At 35.7% G+C, this 21696-nt stretch overlaps 1 protein-coding gene across 4 annotated transcripts in view; it reads left to right on the top strand.

Moving 5' to 3' along the window:
- LOC128228388 (zwei Ig domain protein zig-8-like) overlaps positions 1-20793 on the top strand; it is an 89115-nt gene extending 68322 nt beyond the window's left edge. For all 4 annotated transcript variants that reach the window (XM_052939682.1, XM_052939681.1, XM_052939684.1 and 1 more), the window contains 6 exons: positions 15787-15923; positions 17254-17467; positions 17714-17737; positions 18243-18533; positions 18677-18700; positions 19076-20793. In XM_052939682.1, coding sequence (XP_052795642.1) covers positions 15787-15923; positions 17254-17467; positions 17714-17737; positions 18243-18533; positions 18677-18700; positions 19076-19212 — 827 coding nt within the window. In that variant the 3' untranslated portion in view covers positions 19213-20793. The remainder of the gene's footprint in view (positions 1-15786; positions 15924-17253; positions 17468-17713; positions 17738-18242; positions 18534-18676; positions 18701-19075) is intronic.
- The last annotated feature ends 903 nt before the right edge of the window (positions 20794-21696 follow it).

Genomic DNA, 21696 nt, shown 5'->3' with positions numbered 1-21696 from the left:
ATTGAGTTTAAAGCAATGATTCGTGTCTCAGCCATTATTTTTAACAATAAATGGGAATTCAATAAATGTATGTGCATTTAAAGAGCTCCATGGGACGGTGTAACACTTACAACAATTATGTTTTTTCTCAAAGGTGTATGTCACTCTTAGAGGTCAAGTTTATACAATATGGATTTCATATCTCACTCGCGTCCCAGCCATAACATTTAAACTATCATTGAGAATTCAATTAATTTCTACACATTGGTAGAACACCATGGGAGGGTTGTGACACGCATAGCATTCGTGCGCTTATCTGAAACACTAAGCTAACATTGGGAGTTTGATATTAAGCAATATTTTTTATAGATATATAGTATTGTTTCCATCCATTTTAATGAAGAAATTTATGGCTTTAGATAATTATATTAGTTTTATGCATGTTGATGCTGTTCTAATAATATGTATAGAAAGACTCGTGATTGAAACCTGCTGGATTCATTGGCACTGATTTCCCCAATTAAAAAAACTCTAAAAATACATTTTAAACTGCTCTTTAATGAAGATGGATATTTTTCACATTGTTTTTATTCACATTGTATTTATATGGTAAACATCTTCGTAGTTACGTTCATTTCTTTCACGTAACAGTTGTTACACTTACTTGTCAAAGGGCAAAATTCTACCCTCGGGCACGGACCGATAAATAGAAAGTATTAATCTATCATGTGTTTTCGGTCAAGATCAAAAAGTCCGACCAATGAATAAGCGCGTAACGTCGGTTTAGGGGTTCGATCAGGACAGAGAAGAACACGATTGATATATATATATTTTTGCCTACCTAAAATTATCAATTCGTGGGACAATTGTCGTAGAAAACGATTGTGCATAACACCAAATACGCGTGCGATGTTGTTTACTGACGTCAAGACGCGTAGTTATTTTAGATCACTGTTGACGTCAAATTTGCTCTAAAAATGTGTTTTGGCTATTATTTATTTTCATTTTTAAATAAAAATTGTTGCATACTTCTATGGTTAGTTACGTTGTTTTGAAATGACATAATGTACTTTTCATAAACCATACAATAAAAGAAATAAGAAGTAGCGCAATGTTGCGGGTGACTCATCTGGCATGGGGTGCCAGATAGAGTTTTCTAACATCGCCGAAGTCACCTGAAATGCCCGTTTCTAGGAAATGTATATCCGGTGTGGAATAAACTAAGTTGCTTTCACTTGGTAATAACCCAGTTATGTCGAAACGGTTTGTTGAATGGGAGTTTGACTTCGCTTTTGAAAATTTAAAGTAATTATTCGTATCTTATGTGTAATTTAATTACATAACATGAATCCAGTTATTCTTTGGTAAATCCCTGTTCATCTATTCAGCCTTGCACAGCAGGCGTAATTATTGCGTAAATTTATTAAACATTAGGTATTAATAACAACATAAATACGAATCGGCATTATATGATTCCACTGGTAAAAACTGTTTCATAAAATCAAAGAATAATGGTCTCTTGTTTTGAGAAGATGGCAATCAAATTTTATTTATTAAGATAAAAGAGCAGTTTACAGAAGATATTGCTTTTATCTTTTTAAATGCCTTTTGATTACTGTTATAGTAAAGTAGTATTTATGATTTACAGTTGCAGAATGTGGGTTGAATTGATTTCTAAATTCTTTGCAACCATATAATCGAATGTTACCATAAAACTGTATTACTCAGCGCCAAGGAATGTTCTTGTATTAGTTTTAAACTCTCAGATTACCGGTCGCTGCTGAATAAGTTAGAAAAGTGTTTGCTTATTATCCTTTTTAAATTCATTTCTGTTTCAAGTGCATACGAAAACAAGGAGCATACGGTTTTCTATTGTTTAAAGTATGGATAACACATTCTTTATGCTCGTATGTAACTTATTTACAGTGTTCTATTGTACATCTGGACATTTATTTACAGTGTTCTGCTGCACATTTCGACAATTGTTTATATAGTTCTGCATAACATTTCTCCACCTGTTTACAATTTGCTGCTGTACATCTGGTCTTTTTGTTTACAGCGTTCTTTTACAAATCTGGGGCCGTATTCAATAAGCATCTTAGTTACAGTTTTCATCTTACTGAAAAATTGCGTTTTTATGCCCCCGACGGTGGGCATATCAAAATTGCACCGTCCGTCCGTAAAGTCAATGTCACACTTAGGTGTTTATATTAATAGAATGCTGCATATAAGGACATAGAGTATATGTTGTCGTGTCCGGGCTATTACTTTTTATTGTATGGACGTATTTTAAAATAACTAAACACATATGTTTGACATACCAAGACGACGTGTCGCGTGCAAGACCCGTTTACCTATTTCTAAGGTCAAGGTCAAACTTAGTGTTTATTCACAATGATATGCTGCATATAAGGATATAGAGTATAGGTTGTCGTGTCCGAGCTGTAACTTTCTCTTGTTTGGACAGATTTTAAAATGACTTGCCACATGTGTTCGACATACCAAAACGACGTGTCGCGTGCAAGACCCGTGTCTCTACCTCTAAGTTCAAGGTCACACTTAGTGTTTATTCACAATGGAATGCTGCGTATAAAGACACAGAATATAGGTTGTCGTGTAGGGGCTGTACCTTTCTCTTGTATGGACATATTTTAAAATAACTTGCCACAATTGTTTGACATACCAAGATCACATGTCGTGTGCAAGACCCGTGTCACTACCTCTAAGGTCAAAGTCACAGTTAGATGTTTATTCACAATGGAATGCTGCATATAAGGACATAGAGTATAGGTTGTCGTGTCAGGGCTGTAATTTTTTCTTGTATGGTCATAATTATTTTAAAATAACTGGTGATTTCAACCAAAATGCGATAGCCTGTCCAATGCCTCGAATATGCCAGACGCTCATAGAAAAAAATTCGCCAGTATTCTCACACACCGACCTATGTATTAGGTTCTTGTCTTGGCCATATCTATACCTCTAGGTTGGTTGGCATAAGACCAACAACAACACTGACATATTACAGTGACCATGTATAGGTCTCATGTGGTGTTTCAAAACACCAATGACAAGTAATTAGTGTTTTTATAATTATTCCGCTTGTTTTTCAGCATTCCTTGCTTTATATTATTATGAAATGCTGCATATATGCACATAAATGTCATAACCGGACTGTAATTTTGTCATGTATATGACAAATTTACAACAAAAACTTGGCACATGTGTTTGGCATATAAAGATTGTGTGGCGTATGCAAGATCACATGCATACATCAAAGGTCAGAATTTGATCTTTAACTTTACATGTACTTACCTTGTTCATAGGTCAATGTCACATTCGGGGGCATTCGTCACATACTGTGACAGCCCTTGTTTCAAGTATTTATTAAAAGAAAACAAAGTTAAAATATTCACTAAGATGTTTATTGAATACGGCCCCTGACCTCTTAACAGCCTTCTGCTGTACATCTGACCACTTGTTTACAGGGTTCTGCTGTACATCTGACAACTTGTTTACGGCGTTCTACTGTACTTCTGACCACTTTTTTACAACGTTCTGTTGTACATCTGATCACTTGTTTACGGCGTTCTACTGTACATCTGACCACCTTTTTACAACGTTTTGCTGTACATCTGACCACTTGTTTACGGCGTTCTTTTTTACGTCTGGTCACTTGTTTTACAGCGTTCTGCTGTACATCTGACCACTTGTTAACGGCGTTCTTCAGTCCATCTGACCACCTTTTACAACGTTTTGCTGTACATCTGACCACTTGTTTACGGCGTTCTGCTGTACATCTGACCACTTGTTTACCGCGTTCTACTATACATCTGACCACTTGTTTACAGCGTTCTACTATACATCTGACCACTTGTTTTCAGCGTTCTACTGTCCATCTGACCACTTGTTTACGGCGCTCTACTGTACATCTGACCACTTGTTAACGGCGTTCTTCAGTACATCTGACCAGTATTTAAAACGTTCTGCTGTACATCTGACCACTTGTTTACAGCGTCCTACTGTACATCTGACTACTTGTTTACAGCGTTCTACTGTTCATCTGACCACCTTTTTTCAACGTTTTGCTGTACATCTGACCACTTGTTTACGGCGTTCTGCTGTACATCTGACCACTTGTTTACCGCGTTCTACTATACATCTGACCACTTGTTTACAGCGTTCTACTATACATCTGACCACTTGTTTTCAGCGTTCTACTGTACATCTGACCACTTGTTTACGGCGCTCTACTGTACATCTGACCACTTGTTAACGGCGTTCTTCAGTACATCTGACCAGTATTTAAAACGTTCTGCTGTACATCTGACCACTTGTTTACAGCGTTCTACTGTACATCTGACCACTTGTTTACAGCGATCTACTATTATAGTAGAACGCTGTAAACAAGTGGTCAGATGTATAGTAGAACGCTGTAAACAAGTGGTCAGATGTATAGTCTATACATCTGACCACTTGTTTACAGCGTTCTACTGTACATCAGACCACTTATTTACAGCGTTCTACTATACATCTGACCACTTGTTTACAGCGTTCTATTATACATCTGACCACTTGTTTACAGCGTTCTACTATACATCTGATCACTTGTTAACAGCGTTCTACTATACATCTGACCACTTGTTAACAGCGTTCTACTGTACATCAGACCACTTGTTTACAGCGTTCTACTATACATCTGACCACTTGTTAACAGCGTTTTACTGTACATCTGACCACTTGTTAACAGCGTTCTACTATACATCTGATCACTTGTTAACAGCGTTCTACTGTACATCTGACCACTTGTTAACAGCGTTCAACTATACATCTGACCACTTGTTAACAGCGTTTTACTGTACATCTGACCACTTGTTAACAGCGTTCTACTATACATCTGATCACTTGTTAACAGCGTTCTACTGTACATCTGACCACTTGTTAACAGCGTTCAACTATACATCTGACCACTTGTTTACAGCGTTCTACTGTACATCTGACCACTTGTTAACAGCGTTCTATTATACATCTGACCACTGGTTAACAGCGTTCTACTATACATCTGACCACTTGTTAACAGCGTTCTACTATACATCTGACCACTTGATAACATCATTCTACTGTACATCTGACCACTTGTTTACAGCGTTCTACTGTACATCTGACCACTTGTTTACGGCGCTCTACTGTACATCTGACCACTTGCTAACAGCGTTCTTCAGTACATCTGACCAGTATTTAAAACGTTCTGCTGTACATCTGACCACTTGTTTACAGCGTTCTACTGTACATCTGACAACTTGTTTACAGCGTTCTACTATTATAGTAGAACGCTATAAGCAAGTGGTCAGATGTATAGTAGAACGCTGTAAACAAGTGGTCAGATGTATAGTCTATACATCTGACCACTTGTTAACAGCGTTCTACTGTACATCTGACCACTTATTTACAGCGTTCTACTATACATCTGAGCACTTGTTTACAGCGTTCTATTATACATCTGACCACTTGTTTACAGCGTTCTACCGTACATCTGACTACATGTTAACAGCGTTCTACTATACATCTGACCACTTGTTAACAGCGTTCTACTGTACATCAGACCAATTGTTTACAGCGTTCTACTATACATCTGACGACTTATTAACAGCGTTTTACTGTACATCTGACCACTTGTTAACAGCGTTCAACTATACATCTGATCACTTGTTAACAGCGTTCTACTGTACATCTGACCACTTGTTAACAGCGTTCAGCTATACATCTGACCACATGTTAACAGCGTTCTACTGTACATCTGACCACTTGTTAACAGCGTTCTATTATACATCTGACCACTGGTTAACAGCGTTCTACTATACATCTGACCACTTGTTTACAGCGTTCAACTATACATCTGACCACTTGTTAACATTATTCTACTGTACATCTGACCACTTGTTTACAGCGTTCTACTCTACATCTGACCACTTGTTTACAGCGTTCTACTGTACATCTGACCACTTGTTAACAGTGTTCTGCTGTATATCTGACCACTTGTTAACAGCGTTCTACTATACATCTGACCACTTGTTAACAGCGTTCTACTATACATCTGACCACTTGTTAACAGCGTTCTACTATACATCTGACCACTTGTTAACAGCGTTCTACTGTACATCTGACCACTTGTTAACAGCGTTCTACTGTTAATCTTGCCACTTGTTAACAGTGTTCTACTGTACATCTGACCACTTGTTAACAACGTTCTACTGTACATCTGACCACTTGTTAACAGCGTTCTGCTGTATATCTGACCACTTGTTAACAACGTTCTACTGTAAATCTGGCCACTTGTTTACAGCGTTCTACTGTACATCTGACCACTTGTTAACAGCGTTCTACTGTACATCTGACCACTTGTTAACAGCGTTCAACTGTACATCTGACCACTTGTTAACAGCGTTCTACTGTAAATCTTGCCACTTGTTAACAGCGTTCTACTGTAAATCTGACCACTTGTTAACAGCGTTCTACTGTACATCTGACCACTTGTTAACAGCGTTCTGCTGGATATCTGACCACTTGTTAACAGCGTTCTATTTTACATTTGACCACTTGTTAACAGCGTTCTACTGTACATCTGACCACTTGTTAACAGCGTTCTACTATACATCTGACCACTTGTTAACAGCGTTCTACTGTTCATTTGACCACTTGTTAACAGCGTTCTTCTGTAAATCTGGCCACTTGTTAACAGCGTTCTACTGTATATCTGACCACTTGTTTACAGCGTTCTACTATACATCTGACCACTTGTTAACAGCGTTCTACTGTATATCTGACCACTTGTTAACAGCGTTCTACTATACATCTGACCACTTGTTAACAGCGTTCTACTATACATCTGACCACTTTTTAACAGCGTTCTGCTGTACATCTGACCACTTGTTAACAGCGTTCAACTGTTAATCTGGCCACTTGTTTACAGCGTTCTGCTGTACATCTGACCACTTGTTTACAGTGTTCTATTGTACATCTGGACACTTGTTTACAACGTTCTACTGTATATCTGGCCACTTGTTTGCAGTGTTCCTTTACACATCTGGTCACTTGTTTTCAGCGTTCTTCTGTTACGTCTGGCCACCTGTTTACAGCGTTCTGCTGTACGTCTTGCCACTTGCCTACAGGATTCTGCTGCACATCTAGATTTTTTTTTAGCGTGCTGCTGTACATTTTGACATTTGTTACAGCGTTCTACTGTTCTTCTGGCGACTTGAGTACATTATTCTGACGTTCATCCAGCGTCAAGTCATAGACATTTTTGATTTAATCACTTCAATTTTACTTCATTCATGACAAAATGCTTCTTATTCCTGACGTTCAAGAAATAACACATCAAGGGTTAACAACTTAGAACCTGCTATTATTTACTTATTCTCGAGGCCGTTATCGTTAATGTCTGCTTCCAAAACTTCACCCATTTTACGTTCAACAAATATGAACTTTATCCTTGGTCATACACAACGTTATTCCACACTTACCGACAAAACATTATTCTAATGTCAATAGGAATCACTTCCAAACACGATAGAACCGACCGGTTATAGCTGCCATTTTAGTATAACTACATAATCTTCTGGAAAACAAAATGCTTATAATAGGGAACATTACTGACCTAATAATATAAATACATTTATCTAAAATTCACATCTTAAAATATTGTATAATATCGAAATACGAAGAGCAGCAACTCTGAGAGTTGAGCTGATCTTGTTGCTTGAATTTAAACGTTTCAAAAGCATGCTTCCGTTGAGCACAACGGCTTGTCCACTTGATGTGAAATAATACCAGCAGAGCAAAAGTGATACTTAATGAAAGACTGATGCTGCATTATGGTTTAAGGATGACCATTCCAATCATACACTTTGCCTGAAACCGCTACGCGCATTCATCAACCTTCTTTATTTTTTAAGATGTATAACATGTGTAATTGTTGGTACGTTGTAAAGCATGTCACCATCTACTCACCAAATGTGAAGATAGTTCAAACGTTTGCTCCTATTTCCATACATCCTATATCGCTTGAACAAATTTCCGAAAGGGGACAGCAGGTTCAGTGTATATCAAAAAGTTTCATAAGGTCCATATTGGTTGAACATTTCTCATCCTTAATAAACAAACAACACATCATAATATATAACATTGTACACTCCACAAGTCGATACGTGATTCGCAATGACCTTTACTGCGGCTTCCTGTGTACACTACAAATTTTGCCAGTGCATTCGAGTAGTTTCTTGTTTACGACTATGGAGGTGGCCGTAATAATTATGATCACCCATCGCATTCAATTTCCATAATTTACCTCAGGCTAAAATCATTTGCCATGAGAAAGTTGATAACACTAATTTATTCACGAAGGATTCTTGTTTTAATTCATTTCTAGTACAAAATATAACCTAGGATATACAAACTTAATTAAAAATCATGTGGCCAAGACATTTAGAACACACTTTTGCACGTCTTAGTCATACCCTTCAATACGTTGGAAGGTAAATATTGTCACATAAAAAAAAAAAACACATTCGGACGTCTTAAATATTTTAAAAGGAAATAATACTTAATACCCTCGTTAGTTCCTCCCGTCTTCTTATTGCTTTATTATTCTCTCTTTATTTAACAAACAGGAAACGTTGAAGACTTATCCTAATGGGAATTATAACACTCCTCCTTTTCTGCTTCTGAACTTGATAATGCAAAACACACATGTCCTATTGTGACAGTTTTCGCCAAATTTCGGTGAACTAAATTATTTGTGTCGGGGACTTTCAGCAATATTCACCGGGAAAGATTTTTATAAATTAAATGCATTCACCAAAGGGTTGAAATATTAAACAGTTAATATATTACTCTTCAACAAAGATTCATTTTGATATTAACAATGTATGTGTTAATACTTGTATACAAATATTAGTAAGGTCTCAAATGAATGATGCTGGCAGGGAGGAATTAATATTCGTCCCAGATGCACGATAGAACCTAAAAACAACGACTCCATTACGTTTCAATATCTCGTTTCTTGAGTATTCCACATGAAATTTCAAAATAAACGTTAGCTTGTACCTGTATCAATTTCATAATGTATATTATTTATTCAAATAAAAAACATATAGTTTATATATGTAATGATGGAGAGGTGAAGAGATATTGAGCAATCGCACCAATGTTGCCACTGTCTTCCTTGTAATTATGTGTAGTATCATGTCGCAAAATAGCTAAAGGTGAGATAGATAAAACATCTTGAAGAGGTCGCAAAATAGCTAAAGGTGAGATAGATAAAACATCTTGAAGAGAAGGCATATACTTTTTTGATTGGAGTATGTGACGGAACTATGTCACTCTACTGTACATGGCATCGGTTGGGGCACAAATCAGCTGAACCATAGGGTTCTGCATACGTACACAAGAGTTCATACAGAGTATTTTATATTATAGACTAATATCCTCTGTTCACAGGCACATGTTCATTGGATATCTTTGGATGTCTTTCTTATTTCACAACCAGTTTGAGTATATAATATATTGCATTGTAACTCCAATCCTGATGTAGGATACCTTATTTTGTTAATCATCATCACTGTGCAATAATTTAGCTGATATTGAATTTGTGCTTTATTTAAGGAAATAGCTTGCCACTCCGCTATTGCCAATCGAACTCATTCATTCAATAGACCAAGTATTTTAATAAATATTGCTTAAACTGTAAAATGTTATATTGGCCATGATTTAAAATAAATGGTAAAAAAACTCTAAATCGGGCTACAATTCCAAGTATTTCAGCAATATGTCGTCTTGCTTAAGACAGAAATATTTTAAAGAACAAACAAACTATAGGCTCATATAATAACGGACAGTAAATCTTAAATCTTTACGCGATGTTTCAATTTAGCCCATAAATAAAGTTTCTTGCGACTATGTGGCTATGAACGTTCTCTTACAGTTCATTTAATATTAGTGGAGAAATGAACATGATAGGCGATTAACGCAATCAGATATGGAATGAAAGTGCTAGTGTGATTTACCATTACATATATATTAAGCATGTTATTGATAATGAATAAAATATTGATGTAAATTATTTTTAACACTTATCTTGTTTCGCAATGTTAAACCGTCTCAGACAATTTTATCAACAATATAAGATAAGTTCGCTGATATTTCCTGATGCGGCACAAACGCAGTGATAGCATTGATTTAGGAATGCACATTTGTATGTTTTCCCATAAACCGACATTATTTTCTGGTGTAGCGATAACTCCCAATGATCCCAAATTGTACATGCCATAACTAAGAATAAGTACCTATGGCCTGGTTAAACTATGTCAGTAGGGTACTTCGCAATGATATACTCGCTTCTTAAGTATGTTAAGCATTCGGAAGAAATATAATATATGTGTATACACGCATTGAAACATTTAAAGAAAGTACACGTACTTGCAAAGCCAAACTCAGTTGCAATTTACCTTTGTTTGACATGATATCATAAACGTTAACTACCAAATTCGCATGAGGAAATTAATAGGTAATTGAAGAGTGCTATTTAATGGCGATGACTTCGTTTTCAATTCCTTTAAAAGTCACACCAGTGCCCTCACTGCCACTGCCACTGTTTTGTCACCTTCGAATAACGATTTCTTTTCCCAGGAGTAGAAATCAGCTATTCCCGGAGACACTTTTGTTGTTTGAGAATGTTGAAAATATGGGAACGGTACGACATTTCCGTTAAAATTCATTTTTGTGATAAATAATTGTAAAGTTTTAAAGATAAACAAATATTTAAATGGTTTATGATTTTCAAAATGTGCTATATGAACTAGTCCCTGTATTTTCCTCTGTGTAATAAATATTTAAATAAAAGCGTTAACTGATATACAAGTTGAAGGAAGTTTTAAAATACATAATGGAGTAATATTATTTGTGTTGATTCCATATTTCCCAAATTCATTACTTAACACTATGAAAAAGTAAGTACGCTTTATGTTAGAAAACGGAGAAATAAATTTTAATAATAAAATAAGTTTTTTCAATGATTTGAGTCGCATCAATTGTTTTTGATTTTCGTTCGTAAACGATTTTTCTCTGGGGTTGTCTCTTTTTGTTCCCATTGAACGTATTTCTACTTTTCTCCTTTCATCCTTGTCTATTATATGACCGAAAAGGCAAAACCATTATCGCTAAGGAACTACTGCATTAGTTGTCATACGATTGCCAAAACTAGCATACGGCCATAGGATAATCTAATCACTTGTGTCTTGCTATTGCTGGTAGACTATTGATTAATAATATAACTTGTATTTCAGTGCAGTGTCTTTCTCCTTTTTTATCAAACGAGCTTTTTCAGACGACATTCACTTAGTTGTTTATCTTTCTCCATTTATTGCGGCGAAAGAGCAAAAACGCTGGAATACGAAAGTCAAATCCCCGTCAGGGCCGAACGTTAGGAATGTGGACGGGCAAATGTACGTGTGACAGGACAAGTATGCATGTGGCGGGGCGAATATGCGTGTGAAAGTAGCGAATACGCGTGTGAAAGGGTCAAATATGCGCGTGGAAGGGGCATTTATGCGTGTATAGGGGTAAATGTGCGTGTGGAAGGAGTGAATATGCGCAGGGAATGGGCGAATATGCGCGTGGAAGGGCGAATATGCGTGTGTAGGGATAAATATTGCGTGTAAAAGTGGCGAATATGCGCATGGAAGGGGCGAATAAACGTTTGTAGGGGTGAATATGCGTGTGAAAGGGTAGAATATGCGCGTGGAAGGGGCAAATATGCGTGTTGTTAGGGCGAATATGCGTGTGTATGGGCGAATTTGCGGGTGCAAGGGGCGAATATGCGCGTGAAAGGGCGAATATGCATGTGTAGGGGTGAACATTGCGTGTAGGAGGGGTGAATACGCGCGTGGAAGGGGCGAATATGCGCGTTGAATGGCGAATATGCGTGTGTAGTGGTCAAATATGCGCGTGTAGGGGTGAATTGATGGAACATAGTTGTTTTTTGGATGCAGCTTCTCGTGTAACAAGAAGTAGTTTGATGAAATTAAGCAGCTAAACGAGCATTTTATTGTTAGGGAGTCAACTAGTACATATCAGTATTCATTGACAAGTTATCAAACAAAAACAATGGAAACTATCAATGTCAAGAATCGAACAGCGTACGCCAGTTCCGAAAACAATCTAAATAACATTGGTGAAACCTATGCTGGTTGTACTTTGTATATTGATTAAAAATGTTTTAATGTATTATACATATCGGAATATAACTGAATTCCATCTTTTATTAACGCAACATCAGTGTACTTTTTATCCTGGTATCATCATCCTTTCTATCATCAAAACCACTTTCAAATAGTTTTCTCCCTAACATTTACTCAATACTCCATGGTTTTAAATTGCGTGAAATTCCGCTCAGATCGTTTGCAAAGATTAAGTATCTGAAAAACAGCAGAAATAATGAAGTTAATTTCAAGCAAAAACATTAGTCCTTCTGTTATACACGTTTTGAATACTTGAACATGTGCTGATTTAATTTGCCTGTATCCTATGTGATGATATAATTGTTTATAGCGACCCAAGATGCAACATTCAAGAGAAGCCGCATGTCGTCTGTTTGGTGACTGTGTAGAACACAAGCGCGGTGGTCTAAAAAGTCGTTTGCGAACATTCCACGTGTAGCAGTCTTATCTAATATAAAACATTTTTATCGAGGTTTTTTAATTTCCGTTCATCTTGAACAAGCCTACTCGTAACATATTTAACTAAATAGCGCTGGATATCGGCTGCCCCTTTAAACTTTAACAAAGTACACACACCCTGAATGACGAAGCGCTCAAAACGTTGTCCCCAGTGCACTTACTCGAACAAGTAGCGTTTCGCTACCTTTTCTGTTACAATCCCCAGGTAATAATGGGGATCATTCGATTAGCTTTGACCATATTTTGTTTGTTTCACTTACATAAAATATGCACTGTCTGTCTGGTACTAGACGTTGCGTTCCACATGTTGCCCCTGGTGTTGTTTGATTTCCCAGGAGAGCCCAGGCTCGTTATTGGTGAAGACATATTGGCAAGTTAAGCCAATGGACGGACAACACAATTTAAAATACTTAAAGCGTGCTCTTAATATCCTGGTTGAATGAATGTGAAATATTGTGATATTCACTTCAATGCTTTCTCGCATTTATGCAAATCGCCTTTGGGGATATAGCCCGAAATAAATCAGTGGTTGAAAATACTTAATTAAACACAAAACACGAGAATTGGTGTTTGCTAGAGATGCTTGATAGATATTGAGAGTAATGTCATATATGAAATGATTTCGTTATGCTTGTAAAGAGTATTATATCCCAATTGCATTGCGGATAAACTGAAGAAACTGATATTTTGAATTGATTGTAAGTTTTATTTAAGCTTGCTATCCGCGCTGTTTAGTTCCCGTTTGAACTGTATTGTATTTGTTAGTTTAACCTAGTACCATTTATCAAGGCAAACTGCTTGCCATTAGAAAGGCTCCTGCAAAATATGTTAGTGAAGCGATCACGATTTTAGTCTGTTATTGCGATGGTTCTTTAAAAATAATCTCAATCTTAGTGACTTATGTTTTGAGGTAGAGCGACTTTGCTGCTTTTAAAACGTGATTATCTATGTCTTATTCAGACACTTTCCTTTATTCATCGTTAAGTAAGGTAGTTAGATCTTCAATTAACAGATGCATAAACTCCACAGGAATCTTTGATTTTGTTCAGGTGTTCACACAGCGTACCCTAAGCAGCATTTCTTTTACCAATAGCTCAAGTGTTTTTCTACCTGTCTGAAATAATAACAATATTGTCAATGATAATGGTAGTTTATTGCATATGATAATAAACAGATAGTATTTATTCTAAAATTCCTCCACATGTATCGTAAAACAATAATGTTCGTCTAGCAAAAACATTCCAAAGGAACTATTTATACCACTTTAGATCACATCAAATTTCGAGCAGTATCATCGTAAACAAATAAAACAAAATGAAACATGAGTTTGCATATATATTCTTTCATGAGACAGTGGAGACAGTAGGCTAAATGCATTTAATAAACTCAATGTTTTATTACCATTTCACAAAATGGTTTGACTAAAAGACGCTTGTTTATTTTGGTTTCAAAACAGATGGATGTCAGATTCAGCAGACGCTTAAACGTCCAACCTAGCGAAGCCATTGCCATAGTCGTGTCATTACGTTTTCGGCCAAAATTGTACAAAGTGTAGAACATAGGAACATAAAGACGCGTTTAACTGATAGGTTACCTATGTAGAAAGAATGGAGTTTTCCACTTTTTAACAAAATCAATATATGTTTAGTCGTCATTAATGTTTAAGCATATAACTATAAGACCTAATGTCTAAAGCTCATTATGTCCTTATACTTGAATGCTACCTGGTATTAACTTGAATGCTACCTGGTATTACAGTGCGAAGACTACCAAGCATAACTGCAATGGGAATTTCTGGATTTGATTATATACAAATCCCTATTTTGTGTTTTATGATGTAAGTAAATCCGGCAGCATCAAAGGCAGTTACTGGAAATGCAAGGCAATTTGCCTCAAATTCCCTAAGGATGCGGTGTTGAACAATTCTAAGAACGCCTCTGGCTGAAAAAGGCTGTTCTATATTTAAAGTGAATGCTATGATAACCCGTTTTAAATGTTTTGGTGGAATGACCGATATGTTATAAACTACTTAGACCCTTTGAAATGACAATGTTTTCTTTTTAACTATCAATGTCAGAACTATATATTCCAGAATAAGCTAAAAGCGGGACAGTGTATGTGCTTAAACTTATTTTAATTTGTTTAATTTAGTCTTTTTAAATATCATAACTTCCTTATATTTTTTCCTCAAATGTATTCTAACTACGATTTTGATAACTTTGAAACCCAGGTATTTCAAGAAAATGCTCTAAGTGTATGTTTTTACACACACCTGTGTGAGCAATTTATTCGTATAAATGGTCCATATTTACATAGTCAACTCATTTGATTTTAACAAGTCTTCTTCATGTCTCTTTCGAATAATGTCATCATGCGGAGCCCACATCGCTACTGATATTGCTTTGGTTTATTCTCCATTCTCAACAAACCAGTAGTAATTAGTTATCTAAAAGATCTGACAACTTGGAACAAATGTTGCTCTTCCTGTACACGTAAAACTCTAATTTTAAGAACATGGCGAAAACATAGCCACTTGCAGAATGGATTCGTCAAATATCATCAAAAAGTTTGTTTAAAAACATATCGCGATAATTGCTTATATTGATTTCTAGATTACAAAAAAGATCCATAGTTAAATTCGAACAACCCATCGCTGCATGTCCGTCATCCGTCGACAATATGGGGCTATAATGTATCAACAAAAGCGAGGTCACAATAATTCTAAAACTGTCAAGAAAAAGCTCCTTCAAAGAAGGTTGTCTTTCTAAACGCCCCATTTCAGATTGCTCTCAGGTCATATTATCACGTGTTAAATGTCGTACTGCAATGAGAAGTATTTATCTTGTCCATTTTGTTTACACACAGTGTACATTTCGCGCTATGTAAAGCATTAACTGTTGTCAAAAACTTCCACACTACGTTAAATGAAAAGCAAACGATGTGTTTTCATTTAACACTGATAACTTACACAATTATGGACGTGGGTACCAATCAGAGCGTTTAATAAATATGTTAATGACAGTCATCTATATTATTAAAATAAATTCATATAATCAGTGCTACTACATATATTCAGCTAAAGGCGGGAGGGTGAAGGACTTCCGGTACTCGACACCTGCTCCACGCTTCCTGCAGACAGAGGACACCTACACGTACCACAAAGGCGAGCGAGCCATCCTGTACTGCTCCGTCAAATACCTGGGCACAAAAACGGTAAGAAGAAACGGAATGTAAAACAGACATTAAGCTGACATTATTTCAAGACAACATGCATATTGGGGCACTCAAAATTAATGAGATCTGTCGTATAGTGAAACATAATAGACAATGCAAGAAGTAAGAAACGAAACTTAAAAAAAATCTTTATAATATGCTTCCAAATATATCGCCAAAGCTGGTAAAGTTCGCAGTCAACATTTTCTCATATTTACATCTCTTTATCTCTGTAAGGTAGATAATGTTTCACATTTATTGAGACTATAAAAACAAAAACAAAACAAATTTTCCAACGGGGTGAAAAGTCGCTCGTTTGGAAGAGCATGGAGTTTGCTTTGTATTCATTTCGTCAAAGCAAGGTAAAATTAGAACTAAACGCAGTTAATTTAGAATTAGCTTATACTTTATCATTGAAGTCGAATGACCCCTTACATGAATTCTTCATGTTATATATTATACAAATTAAGTTTGAATAAATACTTGCCCATGAGAAATGACATGAATATCTTTAAACTGAAAGGCGCTTGCATCTTATCAGTTATTCATCATTCAATGAGTATGCGCTGAACGCTGCACATTGCAACAAGTATTTGGTGGCTCCATGCGGGAATGAAACTTCCTGAAATAGAAACTGGAGTGTTGGCAGCACGAGATTTGTAAGATCAAAACGTCAAATTGGTTTTGATATTCAACTTGGTATAACATGACGCAAATGAAATTTTACCCATGGATGTAATTATCTCAATATTTTGCATCCTTATTTTAAGTCTGAATTAAATTGGATTGAATGCATCTTTCTTTTAACTAGGACTTAGATACTTCTAGTTGCTCTTTCCTCTGTCAATATTTGTTTCAGAAATAATCCATGTCTTAGGAATCCGATCAAACTAGAGTTGACAGGTGCTCGGTTCATCTGAAGCAAAGAAATATTGTTTCACTTAAGCAAATAAGCAATGATATAAAATAAATATTTTGATCTGTTACGTGGAAGCGCCCTGCAGACACAATATGTTATCCTCCCCAAACGTCGTTGGAGACCACTGCAGCACGCATTATGTAATATTTTCCTCTAAATAGGTATCTCACTTGTTAATTGAATCATGACGCGCCTTCGACTGAAAGTATTATATCTTAGCCTAGTTTCTGTAAACCTCCCTTTAGATATTAACAAATAAAGTACGCCCTCCAGATTCAATGATTTCTTATAAATTGGTTTACATCTCTGATAACCTACTGATTACTTTCAAATCACTTAAGTACACCGAAAAGACGTAAGACTTCAACGGTGATGTACATAACTGAGTTCCAATGATCGGTATCTTTTCAGGTAAGCTGGAGACGCGCCAACGAAAGCTACTTCTTAACAATTGGTACCCTGCCTATGACGAGCGACCCTAGGTTCGAGGTCGCTCACATCGAGGATTCCCCCGACTGGAATATGATGATATCCAACGTAACGACCACGGACAGCGGAATGTACGAGTGTCAGATAAGCTCCCGGGACAGATACCTCCGCAAGGAAGTCTTTCTCCATGTAAAAGGTACGCTCTTAAATAAAAGAAATGAGTTCTTCAAGTCATATTGCTTTTTCACTAAGAGTTGAGCGTTTGAAGTATTCACTGGTTGAAGTGTTTTAATTTCTTTCCTGATCACTTTAAGCATTCAGCTACTTGAGACAATTTGAATAGTTTATATGTATACCCTTATGGCATAGCGATTGATTTTGAATACAGATATGTGTACAAAGGCTTACTATGCTCATTAAATGCCATAAAAATTTGTTTCAGACGAGTTCTCTTACGCGGAACCTCGTAAGTCACTTTTGCTTTTCCCTTCACATCCATTTCACAATTTACAACACTAATTTTAGACACATCCCACACATTGTTAGCTTCGTACCATGCTTTTGGTGTACCTACATGTACATATTTTGTGTTCAAGATCCTTAGACCCGCTCATACTAAAACGTTAAACAGTTCCCATTATAACTTTGCGGAATGGATGACATTTCTAGCCAAACAGAAATGAATATATATGTAATTGATTTACTCATATGATTTGATATGTTAATGTTAATCAATAGATAGATGTTTATAAATCTTACATTTATTCTTCTAACCCTAGTCAGACGGAAGTTAATAAATATTCTTAAGCATAATAGCAATTCAAATCAGAGATATTTTGGACGTTGTCTAATGTGTCCGTAATCATTAGTCCTTTTATCCTATAACTTCCTTCTACTGCAGTAGTTTTAACCTTTTCACACTAAATGTCAACTCTTATTTTTTGATTGACATGATTATCTTGTTTTTTTAGGTATAACAATAACAGGATCACTTCATCCCGACAGAGGAACGCAACTGTTATTAATGTGCAATGCGTCAGGGGCAATAACACCTCCTGAGTCAATTGACTGGTTCAAAGACGGGATAAAAATTGTTCCAGACGGACAGAAAAAGGTGGAAATGCGTAAAAAGCTTTCAATAAATTCTCGGACTATTACGAGTATTCTGACCAAATCCTCGACGGAGATGACCGATACTGGAACATACTCGTGTAGGACTTCGGACTTACAGGTTACCAGCGTCAAAGTCAACGTTTTAAATAGTAAGTACACTTAAATGGCTTTCTATTTGCACCTCGAGGTGAGACAATGAATATAAATTGCGAAAATGTTCTGTTTGCCAAATAGTATATGCTTGATACATTCTGTGCTTGCCTTACTCACTTCACTTTTAATCTCTTTTCAGCCAATAAAAAGTCTCAGAAAAGAGGTAAGATTTGTATTTTGTCGTATAAGCTATGTTCGTTAAAAACGAATCATCAGTGACGGAGGAGCTGTTAAAAACTAATCAATTAGCCTTTTAGGATCGTAGTCATTTAAACGACTCCATGTCAAAATACAAAACTAAGTAAAACTATGTATTATGTTTCGATCGTTCTTAGGGAATATATAATCTCTTGGGGACATCGTTTCTCACACAATTCATATTAGTTTAATAAAATAATTTATGCAATAAATTGTCTGTCGTTGCACATAAAATATTTACTGAATAAATACTTTTGTTAAAATTTTGTTGAGGAGAAACAAAAGAGGTTCTTTTAGTACACTGTTCTTGTTATTAAAACCTGATGTCTGCTTATTTCAGAACCAGACGACGGTAAGGCCAGTTACACACTTGATTCCGGCTCATCTGCAAGTCAAATGTCGACCTCTCTCATATTGGTATCGTTTTGTCTGACACTGGTGGCATTTGTCCGAAACGCTGCATTGGACACCTATTGATGTTTACGAGAACCGTAGCGTTACAGTAGACTAAAACTGGAAGAACTAATGTTATATGCCGTCGTTTTCTCTGTCAAAGTGGTTATAGTGAACAAGTTCGCATTGATGAGTTTCATGGCAAATAAAGTTTGTTGGCATAACTTTTAGAGATGACATGATTGTTAGTTATGTCATAATACCATATGTTTGATATTTGACCAGCGCATTGGATACACGTACTTTGTCGTTGCAAGTATTAACTCTAGTGTTTGTTTTTCAAAAGTCGGGACACTTATGATACTATTTTAAATTTAATCAGAAATGTACTGTGCACATAGCTTTAGTGACCATACATTGCAACAATTAAGTGAAAGTTCATGTTCATCGGGTTTGCTTATTATAAAAACATTAACTATGAAAGATTGTGTCTATTTTTTAAAAAGAAAATTCTTAGAAGCATTTACGATATTATCACTTCCATCCTTTTTTATGAAGTTGGTTGTTCTTTTTTTAAATGAACATAAACCTTGTTTATTTTTTTAGTTACTACGGGTATATAACTAATATATCTTTTTAACAGCTGCAATACTATCCATTAGGCTACCTGTGTACAACTTAAAAACGCTTGATCAAAGGGCGACTTCAAAATGTCAAATTTGGACAGTTGCATAGTATAACTTGTTTCAGTATCTTTTATTGAATTATTTTGAAATGATAAATGTTTCAAATCGGTATAGTCCGTTGTGCAAATGGAAGTTTTAATGTTCATTGTAGTACGTTATTAATCACTTATATATGTTAGGCCTTCTCCTAGCTCTTGTTTACACTAAAACCAATGTTGTTAACAAAGAAGAAAACAATTTGAATATCAGCTATTGTTCTGTGAATGGAAACAAAAGTTTCTTTTCATTCGTATTGTAATTTCGAGATATAAAATTGGTTCTCTCCTTCTTTTACAAACATTTCTTTATTATTTCTAATAAATAATGGTCATTTGACAGTTCACAAACATTACTTTATAGTCACATTTTGTTTTGTTTCTACGATACGGGTAAATATTGTAGTGCGTTTTGTTTCACAGAGGAGTTGTATATCAAAGTTTAAACTCTCGAAATGGTCACTCAGTTGGCATATTGATACTAACGGAACTTGTCATTGACAAAATCCTTTGACAGCAACAGCTTGTAGATAATGAGAGATTCAACATCTAACTGCTGGAATCTTACGGAATCAAAGTGTATCAATAAGACAACTTTCGGGTGTTGAAAGATGTGTTCTTAGAAGATGTAATCGCACACAGAATTTGATGTATTAGTCTTATATTAATACACATAATGCTTCATTGTTTACTCCCGACCAACTCAAACATCACATTTACATCAGGTCAGACTTGAATGAATTCAAATATATTTACAAACATACGTTAAAGATAATGAAATGATTAAAATTGTTCCTGTACTTCAAGCATCAGGTTTAAGTGATCATGTTGTAACAGGTGTAGAACAAGTTTATCACAAACTCACTGGCTTTATATGTTAACTCATATGTTCATTCCATTATTATTTTGTGAATGGTTAATTTGATTAATAAAAATAAATTAAACGTGTTGTCTTTATTCGCCATTTAAACTGCCTTGTTGGACATAAGCCCAGACGAATTGAGCTTTGGCATGATAAGTGAGATGTTTTTATTATCTTTTCTGCGGTACCTCGATCTACGTACATGTCGTTAAAGCGTCATATCACTTAAAGTAGCATTTTGGTCACAAGTCAAAGTATTTTGTTCATATCAAAGAATAAAGAAATAATAATAGCAGTTCTCTGACAATAGTGAATCACCTGGGGTACCTTTTCAGGGACAAGGGAAGTATTGAAAGCTTTCTGTGATTTTTGTCTTCCTTTTACGAACAAAATGGTAATGGAAAATATCTGTAACGAATTATGCAGTCTTTTTGGACTGCAAAACTAATCAAATTGTCCTAATTAAACGTAGATTCGATCTTTGTAGAAACAAATATATCAGTTCGAAGTTAACATACCACAGGAGTTGCGCAATAATTGCGAGTAATTATTGATTCAATAGCATGTATGATCAAGATTACTTAATGTCATTACTTAATTACATCTAAAAGCCATGGTCACCTTCTTCTAATTTATTGTTTATTGATTTATTCTTCATATTTGTATTTTGTAATATGTATTTATTATTGATTGTTATTATCATTGCCCATACAAGTTGACTAGTTGAAATATAAAATGTACGTGTTGTGACGATGTACTATGTCTTTCTGTCTGTCTGTCTATGATAAAACAACAATGCGTTTTCCTCAACGAGTCCAACCACATTCTTTGCAATGTATATCCGGAAATCAATGCCAATCACGTACATAACAACAATAATGAACATTGATTTCATAATTAATTCTTAATTAACAGTTCCTCCATCAGATCCTGACAGTCTTGGCGAATTAAAACAAGCAGGCACACTATTAGGATATAGTTTGAC

Source organism: Mya arenaria, chromosome 3, assembly GCF_026914265.1.
Source record: "Mya arenaria isolate MELC-2E11 chromosome 3, ASM2691426v1".
NCBI lineage: Eukaryota > Metazoa > Mollusca > Bivalvia > Myida > Myidae > Mya > Mya arenaria.
The sequence above is the reverse complement of the archived record's forward strand: the minus strand, read 5'-3'. Positions and strand labels throughout refer to the sequence as shown.